We start from the raw sequence: 16,822 nt of genomic DNA, 5'->3' as shown, positions 1-16,822 counted from the left end.
GTCATACAATACTGTCTGGCAACCTATTGTTTGATGTTGATTGCCACTAAGTGGTCATCATCATTACAAGCCCCTAAGTACCCACCACCCCTCGAATGAATAATGAACAACCCCCACAACACCCCAAGAATTACCACATTGGTCCCACTGTCCTTGTAGTATTGAAAGAAAATTAAACTTACTGAGAATTAACAAGGGAATAATATTGGTTGAATATGTATTGTTTAGGGGGAAAGAGAAACTTTGGGTGGACATTTTCTGAGGCTTACAGCTCAATTATCATATATATATATATATATATATATATATATATATATATATATATATATATATATATATATATATATATATATATATATATATATATATATATATATATATATATATAATATTATATAGTAATGTAAATACACATATAACTGTTTAAATCTATTGTGAAAACTATATATAAGGCTGAACAGTAGCAGGTGAACCCTTGTATTTTTTGCAACCCCAAGGGCCCAACGTTGACCAAAAGCAACAAGTATGAATCATGCTCTAATTTCAATTTGGGACATATATTTCACAATAATAACATATATACATGTTCTAGACATTGTAATGTTCACCAAAAAAATTATTACAGGCATATTACTTACGTTTTTGTGAGGAATATCTTCCAGAGAAAAAAGAGATCTGTTCCAGCAGAGATTTTTCAAGTTGTGATGATTCCTGCCTCTGTGGGGGGTATTTATATGCAAATATCCTGGCCAATGGCATTGTAAGACTAAACAATAGGACCCAATGAGGATTTAGAGGTGAAAAAATAACAGAAAAACAAATTATTTAAACTCCTTTCTTTATAAAATATAATTGTTGCTCTGAAGCATCTCTGGGTCTTAGAGGGTTAAGTGGATCATGAAAAAGCAGGTGTGTGTGTGTGTGTGTGTGTGTGTGTGTGTGTGTGTGTGTGTGTGTGTGTGTGTGTGTGTGTGTGTGTGTGTGTGTGTGTGTGTGTGTGTGTGTGTGTGTGTGTGTGTGGGGTGTGGCCTAAAGCCACAGGGCCTGGTAGCGCTGGCAGGTTTATTGCTAAAGCTGCAGTGTACTTGCCAAAAGCATGCCTGCACTAACTGTAAGGGAGCTTTTAATAACACCTGCATGACCATGGGATAATTCAATGCAATTTATATACATATATCTTAAGAATGGTGGCATTGTAAGCCTATCATAAACTGAAGATCAGTGGTGCACACTGCACAGTAACTAAGTACAGGTTTGGGTTGTGTAGTTACCTTGCCATGATGTAACTCCAAAGGTGGGCAAGAAATAAAAAATAATTGCTCCATTGATTAGAAATTGATAATTCAAAATATGCTCCTCATTGACTTACATTGTACGGTAAAACAGCTCTCAAAGTCACTCTTTTAGCACATAAACGAACACAAGCAAGTTGATTCAGACAATATAGAACCCAGTACTGTTTTGTTTTTAAATAAAAATGTCAACTTCCTGTTGATTTTTAGTAGAAAACCTGGACTCCGACGTCCGGATCCGCAGATCCGGAAGCAGATCTTCAAATAGTAAAATCAACAGGAAGTTGACATTTTTATTAAAAAAACAAACAGTACTGGGTTTGGTGATGCTCTATATTGTCTGAATCAGCTATGTTTGGGTTCATTCTTGTGCTAAAAGAGTGACTTTGAGAGCTGTTTTACCGTACAATGTAAGTCAATGAGGAGCATATTTTGAATTATGAATTTCTAATCAATGGAGCAATCATTTTTGATTTCTTGCCCACCTTTGGAGTTACATCACGGCAAGGTAACTACACAACCCAAACCTCTACCAAAGTGGTCTTACCCATTAAGTAAAACAACTTTCTTTTTACTTTTTTTTGCAAACTCATGATTTTCACTCCACAACACTTCAAAGACAAATGTTGTACTTTTGGCTCCACTACATTTCTAGGAAGGGAAAAATACACCACTTAAGCCCTACTTCAAATACAATGTAAAATAGCCAATCTGCAAGCTCACAGATCTGCTATTTTTAAGATTTATTTTACATTTCTGGAATAAATAAATAATAATGATTTAAATGCTCTACATTTCAATACAGCAAAGATTTGTACTAGTTTTGTAATAATAATAGTTGAGTATTATCTGATAAATGGCTGCTATGGTGCAACTTTCACTAACAGAGTCTTAGCTATCCCTGCTTTCTGATGGTCATCGATCCCACCCATGTGTCCTTTTTTTGTGTATTTTGTTCCTTTTTGTCCAGTTATTTTTCTCTCTTTCTGTATTGTTAAGCTTATTTTTCTGTCATTTGGTGTCTTGTATTGTTGAGTAATATGACACACTCATCTCTCCAGTCAGTTTTTGTTTTGTTTTTGTTATTTTGCTTTACTTTGCTCTCGTCTCTCTCTCGCTCAGGCATGTGTGTGTGTGTGTGTGTGTGTGTGTGTGTGTGTGCGTGCCTTTCATGCATGCGCACGTGTGTTGTGTGTGTGTGTGTGTGTGTGTGTGTGTGTGTGTGTGTGTGTGTGTGTGTGTGTGTGTGTGTGTGTGTGTGTGTGTGTACCCCGGGGTGAAATCAAGTTCAAATCAGATAATAGTCCCCCTTCTGAGACACACATAATCTGTGTGTGTGCGTGCGTGTGTGCGTTCATTTTTACACACACACACACACACACACACACACACACACACACACACACACACACACACACACACACACACACACACACACACACACACACACACACACACACACACACACACACACACACAGTTCTCCTCCTGTTTAACTGCCCTTCCCATGACAGAGAAAGAAAGCCACCATGTGTTTGGTTGATTCTTGATTGATATAATGAGTGAATCCAACTGATTGGCTCCGTGTGAAGCATCTCATCAGGCCCCATGTGCCACATTTCCCTGTTTAAATGGAAGTCTGCACTTCACCACTCTAACACCTCCGGGACATTATGCTTGGGAGTGAATGAGTGAGTGAGTGAGTGAGTGAGTGAGTGAGTGAGTGAGTGAGTGAGTGAGTGAGTGAGTGAGTGAGAGTGATCAGACTATTTTCATGGCAAACCCCTGAACAGTGTTTGTGCCACGTTTAGTGCGGATTGGATCAACAGTGTGCCTGTGGCCCCTGATGTGACCATTGTCATGGCACAATGGTCCATACATGGTCCCTGGTGAGGCTATTCTGATGGCATATATAAATCTCTCTCTGAGAGAGAGAGAGAGAGAGAGAGAGAGAGAGAGAGAGAGAGAGAGAGAGAGAGAGAGAGAGAGAGAGAGAGAGGCCCTGAACAATGGCTGCTGTCTATGGTTCTGAAGTAACTGTAGCTGCTGTCCATGGTTCTGAAGTTTACTGTAGCTGCTGTCCATGGTTCTAAAATAACTAGCTGCTGTCCATGGTTCTGAAGTAGCTGTAGCTGCTGTCTATGGTTCTGAAGTAACTGTAGCTGCTGTCCATGGTTCTGAAGTAACTGTAGCTGCTGTCTATGGTTCTAAAATAACTAGCTGCTGTCCATGGTTCTGAAGTAGCTGTAGCTGCTGTCTATGGTTCTGAAGTAACTGTAGCTGCTGTCCATGGTTCTGAAGTAGCTGTAGCTGCTGTCTATGGTTCTAAAATAACTAGCTGCTGTCCATGGTTCTGAAGTAGCTGTAGCTGCTGTCTATGGTTCTGAAGTAACTGTAGCTGCTGTCCATGGTTCTGAAGTAACTGTAGCTGCTGTCTATGGTTCTAAAATAACTAGCTGCTGTCCATGGTTCTGAAGTAGCTGTAGCTGCTGTCCATGGTTCTGAAGTAGCTGTAGCTGCTGTCTATGGTTCTGAAGTAGCTGTAGCTGCTGTCTATGGTTCTAAAATAACTAGCTGCTGTCCATGGTTCTGAAGTAGCTGCTGCCCATGGAACTGAAGTAACTGTAGCTGCTGTCCATGGTTCTGAAGTAACTGCCAATGCAAGTGGCCTCACGATTTAAGGCAGGTAAAACATTTCAAGAAATCGCTTTTTTTTTTTTTTTTTTTGCCGATCGATCTATTTTTGAAATCGCCTCACTCAAATGTTTTATGAAATTACGATTATGGGAGAGAGAGAGACAGAGAGAGAGAGAGGCAGAATGACAGAGACAGAGACACACGGAAAGAGAGTGAGACTTTGTGGAATATCTTCAAAATGAGAGTTGCGCGTGGCATTGGCAAGAGAAAAAAGGCACTTGACCGATGGGAGCATTAGAGCGTGCTCCTTTAGAATGACCAATATACATAAAGTATAAGTAAAGGGACAGAACCGGTAAAAAAGTGACCACCCATCAATTCCTTTTATTTGCAATGGATTTCAATGGAGGGCCTTGGCACATTGCCTCGCCGCTGTAGAGCAGTAATCAATAAAGACATCGCATAAAGACATCGGGATAGATATAAAAAGCAATAGCCAGAAAGTGCAGACTGCACTAAAAGAGGAATGAATGCATGAAAGAGAAAGAAAAAATGCATAAAAAAGGGGTAATGCTCAAAAGGATGGGAGATCGAATATGTGGAAATATATTGATTAGAGAAGGGCGGCAAAGCAAAGAAAATATACTGTACAGCAAAAGCACCAGTGTTAACTTAACTCTGGAACCACATGGACCCGTAATGGTAAAGGTACTGTAGTCCTACTGTATAAGCACTACAGGTGTGCGTGTGTGTGTGCGTGCGTGCGTGCGTGGGTGCGTGCGTGCGTGCGTGCGTGCGTGTGAGGCCAGTGCGGCTGTTCATCGTTGGGAAGACAGAAATAGAGCCTCTCCATCAACGGGCCTATTACTGAACACACCCCCCCCCCCCCCCACACACACACACACACACACACACACACACACACACACACACACACACACACACACACACACACACACACACACACACACACACACACACACACACACACACACACACACACACACACACACACACACACACACACACACACACACACTCAGGGTCACTGGCGCTGTTTACCCATCTCACTGTCTATCATTTCAACCCCTCAACTCTATCTGTCTCCCCCCCCTGTGATTTCATCTCTCCCTCTCCTCCTGACACTGTCTCAGTTCCTGTCTGTCTGTCTGTCTGTCTGTCTGTCTGTCTGTCTGTCTGTCTGTCTGTCTGTCTGTCTGTCTTCCTCCTCTTGTCTTATCTCATCTACAGTACCATTGCTGTGTCTCCTATACTGTGTCTCTCCTCTCCTGTCCTGCCATCTCCTCCTAGTTTAGTTGAGTTTATTTGAAAAGAAAATAGCTGTACAACCACACAGGTTAATATCAGTTTGAGGATAAAACACAAAAAAAAGTTCATAGACTTATTTCCATTGTGGTCCTCTCACAAGCAACAATTAAAACTAATTTACAAGAGAAAGCAAACTTTACAGTGACAAAAAACATCAACCCCTAAACAAAAACGTAAAAGTTGACCTATTTTTAAAGGTTGTTTAAATGCCCTCACATTTGCTGTCTAATTTGTCATTAGTTTCCAGGCTCCCGTAAAGGAAAGTAAACGATCCCTTTCCAACGTTACTGTAAAACGTAAACAGGCACACAGCATAGCTAAACTCCTATCTCCTTACTTCCTTCGCCTCTTCCCCTGTCATGTCCTGACCTGTCCTTGCCTCCTCTTGTTCCTCCTCCTCCCCTATACTCTCCTGTTTTCCGCCAGTCAATATAGGGGGCTAGATTCTGCTGACACGTATTAGCAGAGACTACCTCCTTTGTCCTTGACCGCAGGCCACACACATCATGCAAACGCAGACACATGCAAACATGTGCACGGCACGCCACGCATGCGCACACCGCCTTGCACACTCGCACACACACAGTGAGTGAGGATCGTTAGCGCCGGTGGCCATATCGGGCCGTGCTCCTTCCTATATTGAACGGAGAGGAGGAAGCGCAGGAGTCGCCCCATCGATCAGGTGGCAGGGGCCGCAGCGTGCACGCGCGTACGTGCACGCGAGACCCATCAAATTCACATTGACTCGCAGGCTCTGTGCCGACTAATGGAGGGCACAGCACAATGACGGGGCGCACTGTCGGGGGGGGAGAGTTTGCGTAAACGAAACGTAGAGACTGACATGGCGGTCAAATCTAAAGGTCGCTACACATCGAGAGCGTCTATCGTGCGATTCGTTGGCGTTGACCACTTGAACCGCGAAAAGATTTGGTGTAGACAGAAAAGATCGGTCCAAGTACAGAGCCAACTCAGGTCGCGTGTTCAGATCATTTATTCCTCACGCTACCGGTGTGTAAGGACCTTTAACCCTCCTTATGTGCTCAGAAAGGATGGAGAACGACGGAGGGCAAGCAGGGAAAAGAGAGAGAAAGAGAGAGTGAGACAGGGAGGGGGGGGTGCACCTGACAGAGTAGCGGAGCGTGGAAAGACCGCTGCGTATACACACACACACACACACACACACACACACACACACACACACACACACACACACACACACACACACACACACACACACACACACACACACACACACACACACACACACACACACACACAGTAACCCCCAATACGGCAGCACACGAAACACCTGCCGGCAGAGGCTGGTCATGGTATTGAGGGAGATGATGCTACAGATGGAAAAAGGATGATAGGGGAGCATGTGATCCGAGTAGATGAGTGAAGAGCATGTCATTGACCACATAATCACAATGTCCCTGCTTGGTTTCCAACTGGACACCTGTGTGGCGTGAGCTTCTCTCTCTGTCCTCAGTTTCCTGCCTCTCCTCTGTCGTATCAAAATAAAGCAAACAAAAGCAAAAATTGCGCAATTCAAGAACATAGTATAGAAAACAACAGTTAAACAACCAAATACGTATACGTTTTCTGCAAACTAAGCTTGTATTATTGTTTGGAGAGGGTTTGGGGTGGGGGTGATCGAATAGGTTTGGTTTAATATCCTCTTGTTCCAAAGTTTTGGCCAAATGATACAGTATACCTGTCCCTCAAACCAGCATGATATTGTTTACTCTGTTTACAGATTAAAAAGACTGTCTCCAGAATAAATCTACAATACCAGATCACTGTCAGACATCAGAGACATGCTTGTTTTGGGAACTATACAGTGGTGGAAAGTAACTAAGTACATTTACTTAAGTACTGTCATTAAGTACAATTTTGAGGTATTTGTATCAGGCGAACTAGCGTGATTGAGCATTGCATTTGGTAATAAGCTGGGTATCTCACTACCCCAGTACAGCCAGAGAGGAACAGCCGGTGTTGTTTGTCTATTTAGAGCGTGGGGAAGGAAATAGGACACCGAATTAGGCATTCCAAATCTGAAGGGAGGAAACGAGTGAGACATCCTGTCCTCCTGTGGGGCGTGCCGTTGAGCGAGCCTCTTAAACCGCAATTATTGTACCACAGTACTACAGGAGCTGCTCCGTACACAGCAGAAATACTGAGTGCTAAAGGGGGAATTTTACTTGGACCTGGGCGCATTTACCCAGCAGATGGCTGCTCAAATGGCTCAGTCAGATGAGTGCACGGGGGCAGCGGTTATAGGGGTCACGTGCCTTGCCTTGCTCTGCTTTGTCGAGCGTCTATTTCAAACACAATAAGCTCATGTTGAGGGAGGCAAGCCGAGTGGGTAGTGTGATATTTGTCACTACACATACTCCTATACGGGCTGGGGTGGTGCATGTCAGCAGGGAGTGTTGGGCGGGACAGAGTAGGTGACAATACACAGAAATGTGTGCGGGGAGGGATTAATAGGCTCTATATGCACAGCAGCCATTTTGGAGAGAAATTGGCCCTTTTCCTTACTTCCTTCACAGGTGTTACCATGATACTAATGGAGGCTCTGTTCCATTCTGGTCAAACAGAGTCAGGGTGCTGATATTGTGCATTTTGGGCTCAATGGAAACACTCTGCTATACCAGTGGGTTTCAAAGTGTGGTCCAGGGACCATCCTTGGAATCCTTGAAGGGGTTCCAATTAGCACCGTAAAAAGGTGTGTAACTCTGAGAGTGTAAAAATGGAACCAAATGGACCGGTAAGGGTCCATTTGGTTCCATTTGTACACTCTCAGAGTTATGGGGGTCCTTGAAATTAAAAGGTTTGAGAACCACTGTGCAATGTGAAATGGAACAACGCCTTCATTCATTATCATTGGTAAAACCTGTGAATGAAGTAAGGAAGAGGCCCAATTTCTTTCCAATATGGCTGCTGTGCAGCTTATTGGCATAATGACAAAATTGTGGAGAAAAGGGGGGGGGGGGGGGGTGGAAAAAAAGAAGAAGAAATGTCATGCTTAGGTACAGTACACTTCCACACGTAGACTGGGAGAGCTGTGTAGCCGTTAAATAAATAAATAAATAGATAAATAACCTGAGTGGTTAAATGAAGGTTCAGGGAGTTGGGTGGTTCTTGTGGGATTGAGAGATGAAACAAGATATAATGTGATAATTGGAGAGTTGGGCAGAAAAATAATGAGGCGGTGAAAAGCAGAGAGGTAGAGATCACAAGAATAATGAACGAGTGGTGTAAGATGGAGGACCCTTGTGCTTTACTTGACTGTGACACTCCAGCCTCTCCGGCTCGACCTTCAAGAGGCCAACGCTATAGCCCTTCACTTAGCATAACTTCAACTTCAAGTGCTAACTCACATCATCCTTTAATTTCTAATTAAGCAGGTCAGGCTAACCTCAGGGATATGCTAATACTGCGTTTAAGCAGAAGGTGTATTCATCATCTTAAATAACAAGCAAACCTGTGTTCAAATTTGCAGTGGTGGGAAAAAAAGTACTCAAATGTTTTACTTAAGTAAAAGTATCAATACTGCAATGTAGAACAAGTAAAAGTCCGGAATTCAAAATTTGTAAAAGTACAAAAGTATTGGTATCAAAATGTACTTACAGTACCAAAAGTAAAAGTACTAAAATGTTGAAAATAGCAGATCTACAAGACTTACAACGATGCGACGCGTTGTGAGCTTGTAGATCGGCCAATTTCAGATAGGTATAAAACAAGGCTAATGTATGTTTTATAATGTAATAATTTATACCTGCAAAGTAACTAGTGACTGAGTTTTCAAATAACTGTAGTAAAAGTATAATATTTGCCTCCGAGATGTAGTGGAGTTGAAGTAAAACTTGACAATTTGAAATACTCCAGTAAAGTAAAAGTACCTCAAGTACTTGAGTAAATGTACTTAGTTACTTTACACCACTGCAAATTTGAGCTTCTTGTGATCACAACATATCTCTCGTACAAGCAGCAAAGAAATTGCAGCTGTGCAAATTGTAAACTATCTGTGGGGATATTATGCATTATCTTTATATTCGGTGCCAACTACCTTATTGACCTATCACCACTCAGCTATCAGACAGAAAGCACAAAGTAGTGAGGTCTCCACTGACGGTCTGCTGTAAATACATTTAACAGAGCATTCAATACATGTCAACGCTCAACTTCCCACAGAGGGCGGAGCGGACAGGACATCACGGGCTGGAGGACACGTGTCCCCTTCAATCTGACTATTAGATCTGTCATTAGAACACGCTTATGTCAGCACAACCAGGCAACACATCTCTAATGTACACACACACACACACACACACACACACACACACACACACACACACACACACACACACACACACACACACACACACACACACACACACACACACACACACACACACACACACACACACACACACACGCAACTGGACATACACACGGAAGAAGACAGTTTAGAACTCCAACTTGAATGCAATTACGCGCACGCGCTAGCGCGCGCACACACACACACACACACACACACACACACACACACACACACACACACACACACACACACACGGAAGAAGTACTCAGATAGTTTACTTCAGTAGAAGCAATACCACAATGTCTGTTACAAGTAAAAGGCCCGCGTTAAAAATGTTACTTGAGTAAAAGTGCCAAAATATTGGCATCAAAAAATACTTAAAAGTACAAAAAGTAAAAGTACTAACATGTTTGAAAATAGCAGATCTACAAGCTCAAAACGTGCATTGTGAGCTTGTAGATCAGCTATTTTCAAATAACCTATGTATAAAATAGGGCTAAAATGTTTAACGTATGTTTGATAATATCAAACCTCCCCAGATAATAATTTATATTTGCAAAGAAACTAGTAACTAAAGCTTTCAAATAATTGTAGTGGAGTGAAAGTCCTCTGAGATGTAGTGGAGTAGAAGTAAAAGTATTGAAGATTGGAAATACTAATAAAAATTGTACTTGAGTAAATGTACTCAATTGTACTCAGTTACTTTACACCACTGCGCGCACACACACACACACACACACACACACACACACACACACACACACACACACACACACACACACACACACACACACACACACAGGTGAGTCATTATCCTGGGCTGACATCAGCATAAAATAACCAAAGGGAGGCTATCACTGCCCTTAATAGACAACCAGAGCGCTGTTTAATGGGTCTGATATGCATGCACACATCTCTAATACACACTCACGTGCCAGTGTATCCGAACGCACACAGAATACACCTAGATGGAAATGCATGCAGACACACACGCAGCAGCTGCCATGATGAGGGATCATCAGTGGTGGAAAAAGTACCCACATGTTTTACTTAAGTAAAAGTATCAATACTGCAATGTAGTTAATACTCTGTTCAAGTAAAAGTCCGGAATTCAAAATTGACTTGAGTAAAAGTACAAAAGTATTCGTATCAAAATGTACTTAAAGTACCAAAAGTAAAAGTACTAAAATGTTTGAAAATAGCAGATCTACAAGCTTAGCCTAGGTATAAAATAAGGCTAAAGTGGTTACTGTATGTTTTATAATGTCATCATTTATATCTGCAAAGTATCTAGTTACTAGATACTAGTACCTAAAGTTTTCAAATAATTGTAGTGGAGTAAAAGTACAATATTTGCCTCTGAGATGTAGTGGAGTAGAAGTAAAAGTATAGACAATTGGAAATACTCCAGTAAAGTAAAAGTACCTCAATTTGTACTTAAGTACAGTACTTGAGTAAATGTACTTAGTTACTTTACACCACTGGGGATCATGAATATGGAATGGTGCTGCTGGAGTCTCATCATGCTTTAGTTGCCGACTGGGTAGAGCCATAGAGAGAGATGATTTCATTATGAAAGCTCATAATATATTTATTTTGTCAGATCTATGTTGATTAATCAGATGAGATGCATTTCACCAGTGGATGAACAGACAGATGTGATGCATTTTCTCTCAACCGTGTTGGATTAACACAAACAATAATTGTCTGTCTGTCTGTCTGTCTGTCTGTCCATTCTCCCTGTGTGTGTGTGTGTGTGTGTGTGTGTGTGTGTGTGTGTGTGTGTGTGTGTGTGTGTGTGTGTGTGTGTGTGTGTGTGTGTGTGTGTGTGTGTGTGTGTTTGAGAGAGAGAGAGAGAGAGAGAGAGGGAGAGAGACCATATGTCACTCACAGAGTGAAGTTCTCCTCGGGATAGCAGCGGTTCCTCAGTAGCCCCGCCCACAGCTGCACTCCGATGATGCCGAAGATGAAGAAGACAAAGAAGCAGAGCAGCAGCACGTTGCCCAGCATGGGCAGAGTGTCCAGCAGCAGGTTGACCAGGATACGCATGCCTGCACACACACACACACACACACACACACACACACACACACACACACACACACACACACACACACACACACACACACACACACACACACACACACACACACACACACACCCCAGTTAACAGATTGACCATGGGATAGTGGTTCTCAAAGTAGGGTCCGGGGACCCCCAGGGGTCCTTGAAGGGGTTCCTGCATGGTGTCCCCAGCAAAATGAGTCTAACCACCAGTCTGTACCCGATATACACAGACTATTTGAAAATAGCCTATCTACGAGCTCTTGGTATCATTGCGACGTGAAGTGAGCTTGTAGATCTATTTTTTTTGTGATGGCACCACATATTGTCAGTTGGAAGGTCTGCATCCAAATACAAGTTTTCGAACCACTGCACCAGGATATGCACGCCTGGAAGCACACACATCAATTAACACAGGGAGTCAAACTGGCATCCGGTTGGGAGGTAACACATGGTCATTATTTCCTCATTCATTTGTCTGCCTGTCTGTGCATGCATATGTTGCGTGCGTATGTGTGTGTGCGTGCGTGTGCCTGTGCGTGCGTGCGTGCGTGTGTACGTGTGCATGCATGTCTGCAGCTAGACTTGCTAATGGGCCAATCAGAGTCATGTTTCTTGTGCCTGCAGGCCAACCACCTCAATCCCCAAATGTTTTTCTAATCGGCTAACAACAACAATATGCCATTGTTGAGCAATCATCCCTCCAGGCTATGGGATACGTCTCCGAGGCTATGGATCACTAACTGGTAATGGATGGCTGGGTGTCTTGTCTGGGCCAACGTGCCTCCACTCCCTGTGGTTCCTCCCTCACCTCACCTCCCCTCTCAGGGGAGATGGATGAGATGAGAGCTTGCGTGTCACACATGCCATGAGCCGTGTTAACCTCAAGCCAGAGCCAGATTCAAATTCGCCACCATCTGTCTTATTTTCCATGGACTGTGTCGCAGAGCGACTTGGTCAAAGAACAGCAGAATGATGCCTCCTTAAAATACCTTTATGATCATGTTGTAGCTGCTGCCTTTTAACTGCCTAATTTTACTGATATCTAATCTTAATTAAACCATGCTCCTTATGTGTATGTCTGTTATTACATCTGCTTCCATTTTAAGTGCTTCATCCCCCTGCTATTTTTAACTATGCAACTTATATCATGCACCTTATGGTATAATATTTCACACATCCCATGTTTCTTTTTCCATCTCTTTCAACCTTTCTTGCAATGATTGAGCTACGACAAATAATTCCATCCACAGTTTTACACCTGTAAATCCGTGATGAGTTGTTCTGCCTGTGGCGGAAACAAAAGATGTTGCTAATGGCTATTTCCTGTGAAACGATCTTTTATGGATTGTTGTTCGGGTGTGCTCAGTTGATGCTGTGTTGTTTAGGTTTAGCTGGCTGGCTATGTGGTTGTATGTCCATTGACAGATCTGTCGAAGGCTAACGCTTAATTTGAGCGACCGTCTGACTGTCAAGCCTTTGACAACATTAAATTGCAGATTACATATTTCAATTGTAACATTTATACACAAGTAGCAGCAATAACAAATACATAATAAAGAATAGCAACAACAACAAGAAAAATCAGCTCAGTGTCTCTCTTCTTGCCTGGACCAACCATTCAAACTCCAGGTAGACACCAGTCAGAAGACAGAAGACAGAAGCCCACCTGTAAGTTTCTTCTCTAAGAAGTTTAAATGCTTAGTTGCTTACCAGCATTACTATTCGGACAGAGATGGAAGCTCTTGCTCTGGTTTGGGCCCTCCAGCGTGTTGAGGTGTATGTTGGATCGAGGGTGTTGTGTTTGGTGGAGTACATTGATGCCCCTGCTCTGCCTGCCTTTCTTGCTTGTCTGTAAACAGGTACCTTGTAAGCAGAGCAGGGAGGCTCGTTGACTAGATTGGGAACATCTGGGCCCTGGTGATTCCCAAGGTGTTATAATCCCCCGACTAATCAGTCTCTCACTCTCTCCCCCAGAGAGACACCACTTTGGTTTGTGTTTGCCTTCTGGTATCTTACAACACTGCACCACATCATTCCGGCGGTTGTCCGGAGCCGAAAGTCCAAAAATACATGTATCTGTCTGTCTGTCTGTATGTCTGTCTGTCTCTCTGAGTCTGTTTTATGGCCATATAGACGGGTTTCATGTTTGTAAACATTGAGAGGATATGACCGCGCAGAGGAGGGGTAAGCCTATAAAGGGCGCCATTACCCGCAGCAGCTCTGGTCAAATGTCCATTCATAAAAGAAATGATCTTCACCGGGTTTAATGAAAGTAGATTAAATTATGCAGTTTGTAATACCTTGTTTACTCAATAAAAATGATTTGTTGGAAGTTGGATCTGTTTGTATATAATAGCAGCATTATGCCTATTATGCCTATAATAGCAGAATTATGGCTATCTAACTCCCGAACATAACAACAGAGTGAACGGCGCAACAATTCGTTTCCCCCAAGCATGCGCAGATTGCGCATTCTGCTCTGTGATGACGTTGCGCGGAAATCCGTCTATTTGTGGAGAGCTCTGTCTGTCTACTTGAGTAAATGTATTTAGTTACTTTACACCACTGAGTATGTACATTTGACATGCCCAAGAGGAGGACTTGAAAGAGCTTGAAAAGTGGATAACCTAACCAGAACCCTGCAGAATGACAGGTGAAATACATGCACGCACACACACACACACACACACCGCTGCCAACCTCATGAACACTATACTGTAGCATAGTCAGGACACAGGGGTCTCCAGCGAGATTGGATGGAAGCTGATTACAGGAAGGCAAACGTGTCCCCTTCTCGGATGATAATGACCTCATCCCCCATGGGAAGGCCCGTCCCATGGTGATGACATACTGGGATGTGATTAGTGGAAGATAATGACACGTGATTGGACTAAAGAGGGAGAGAGGGGCGAGGCCCGCTGATGAGATCAAAGCAAGAACCACACACTGACACCTGGGAGTGTGTGTGTGTGTGTGTGTGTGTGTGTGTGTGTGTGTGTGTGTGTGTGTGTGTGTGTGTGTGTGTGTGTGTGTGTGTGTCTGTGTGTGTGTGTGGATTTGTCTCTGCGTGTATCTGCGTGGGCTTGTGGGTTTGTCGGCAGCACACTGGGTTTAGAGCATAAAGACACTACGGGAGGTTAATGCTACATAAATACAACAGCATTACAGTATGAACACTGCTAAGAGGATGACTGACAGAGGAGCGAGCGAGAGAGAGAGAGAGAGTACATGATAAATCTGGTATTTTTGCCAAAAATATGCAAACATATGTTTGCCTAATGTTTGCCTAATACGATATGCCCATAACAGGGACGTTAAGTTAACACCACAATAGTCAGACAATTTAGAAATGGAAATAAATGCTCACTGTTTTACAAGGACATGTATTCTGAAAGATCCAGATGCACATAGTGACTATTTGTCTCAATTACAAAAGCAGCTGCAGAAGCCACAGTGCACTCTGTGACAATATAAGGCTTTGTTAAGACTGCAGGGAAATTAGATCTGTTTTTCAATTATTTTTAGGACTGTCAACACTTTCATTTGCAAGTGATCAGATCGGATTTGTGTATTCAACATCGTTGACCTATCTGCGTTGGTTGCTGTGGAAATGACATAACGACTTAAGTGTGAGTAATGCTTAAAGACATGGTGAAATGAAAAATATATTTATCACACTTTTAGAGCATATCGCAGTCATAATGAGGACATATCATTAGATCCATTTTGTGTACTTTTATATCAAAAGTCCCTCAAATTTGAATTTGAATTACTTCCTGTAAACGAAAACATACTGCGTGATGACATAGATAGACTCTTAAATGAATCTTGATTTTATTCACCTGTTTGATTGTCACTGCATGGCCTGCAGGATTTTGAAAATGTGTGTACATTTCACGGGGCTTAAGCAATTACAACGTGTCCCTATTGGTCGTCTAAGAGCACCTACCAAGATTGGGACGTTAAGCATGCTTGGAACTGGAGTTATGGCTGTTTAAAGCCCATCCAATAGGAACACAGAGGGGGCGGAACAATGGTGCTTCTGTGGCACCCAAGCCTCACGCTGGGCAAGACCTAAGAGGTTGAGTGTCTAAACGGAAGTACCGGAATTTGGCGGAAGTACCGTCCAAGGAAATGACGTTAACAATTTACAAATATGTTTAGATTCGCCGTGAATAAAACGAGTGTTGTGATTGGTCGATGCTCGTCTGGTGTTCAACCGCCCCAAGTTCTCTCACACAACTATCCTTCTCCGTTCTCTGCACTGGCTCCCCGTAGCGGCTCGCATTCAGTTTAAAACCCTGGTGCTAGCCTATAGGGCAGTGAAAGGAACAGCTCCTTCTTACCTCCGGGTTTTGGTCAATGCCCACACCCCTGCCCGACCACTCCGGTCTGCCACCTCGGGGCGACTGACTCCCTCCCCACTCAACGGTCCTTCTGGTCGATCGACACGGTCACGACTTTTTTCTGTTCTGGCCCCACAGTGGTGGAATGAACTTCCCACTGATGTCAGGACAGCAGAGTCACTGCCCATCTTTCGCCGCAGGCTGAAAACCCACCTCTTCAGGAAACACTACCCTTCCTCTTTGCCTAGCCTACTTGTTGTTAACTAGTTGTAGGAACTATTGTTGTATTGTTGTATTGGATCTATTAGCTCGTGCTCATTTGATTTGGCTATTTTATCTCATGTGTTTATGAAAGTAGATAGCTGATATATTGCACTTTTACCTTAGCGCTAGGTATACTCTTGGTTGCTTGTTTTTACAGGAAATGCACTTAAGACCTCTGGTGATTAGTAGTTTCGTTCCCTACCTATGTTGAATGCACTTATTGTAAGTCGCTTTGGATAAAAGCGTCTGCTAAATGACTGTAATGTAAATGTAATGTCGAAAAAGATCATATCCGGGGGAAACACGTACGACAGAAGTCCCGCCCCTATAGACAGTCTCTGCTTTAGGTCGTGACCAGGCTTTTCTCTTCGCAGATGAGTAAGGCTGGGAACGAGGCTACGCAAGCCTGGGGTGCCACAAGTGGTCCCTGGTGTGGCTAATCTGATGGGAGACCCCTGACCAGCGTCGGTGCGGATCGGTGTGCCTCGCACATATCACATGCTATCATCGGCTATTTCACAACCATTCACTTTTGTTGCTACAGCCTGGTTATAAAA

At 43.1% G+C, this 16,822-nt stretch overlaps 1 protein-coding gene across 1 annotated transcript in view; it reads right to left on the bottom strand.

The window, feature by feature from the left end:
* The window catches only part of LOC311054655 (voltage-dependent T-type calcium channel subunit alpha-1I-like), a gene marked incomplete at both ends in the record, with an annotated part of 249,150 nt that overhangs the window by 102,202 nt on the left and 130,126 nt on the right, over positions 1–16,822 (bottom strand). The window contains 1 exon segment of the mRNA XM_084070659.1: positions 11,480–11,639. Within this exon segment, the coding sequence (XP_083926785.1) occupies positions 11,480–11,639 (160 nt within the window).

This window comes from Gymnoscopelus microlampas (genome assembly GCF_963454915.1).
Source record: "Gymnoscopelus microlampas genome assembly, chromosome: 11".
NCBI lineage: Eukaryota > Metazoa > Chordata > Actinopteri > Myctophiformes > Myctophidae > Gymnoscopelus > Gymnoscopelus microlampas.
The sequence above is the reverse complement of the archived record's forward strand: the minus strand, read 5'-3'. Positions and strand labels throughout refer to the sequence as shown.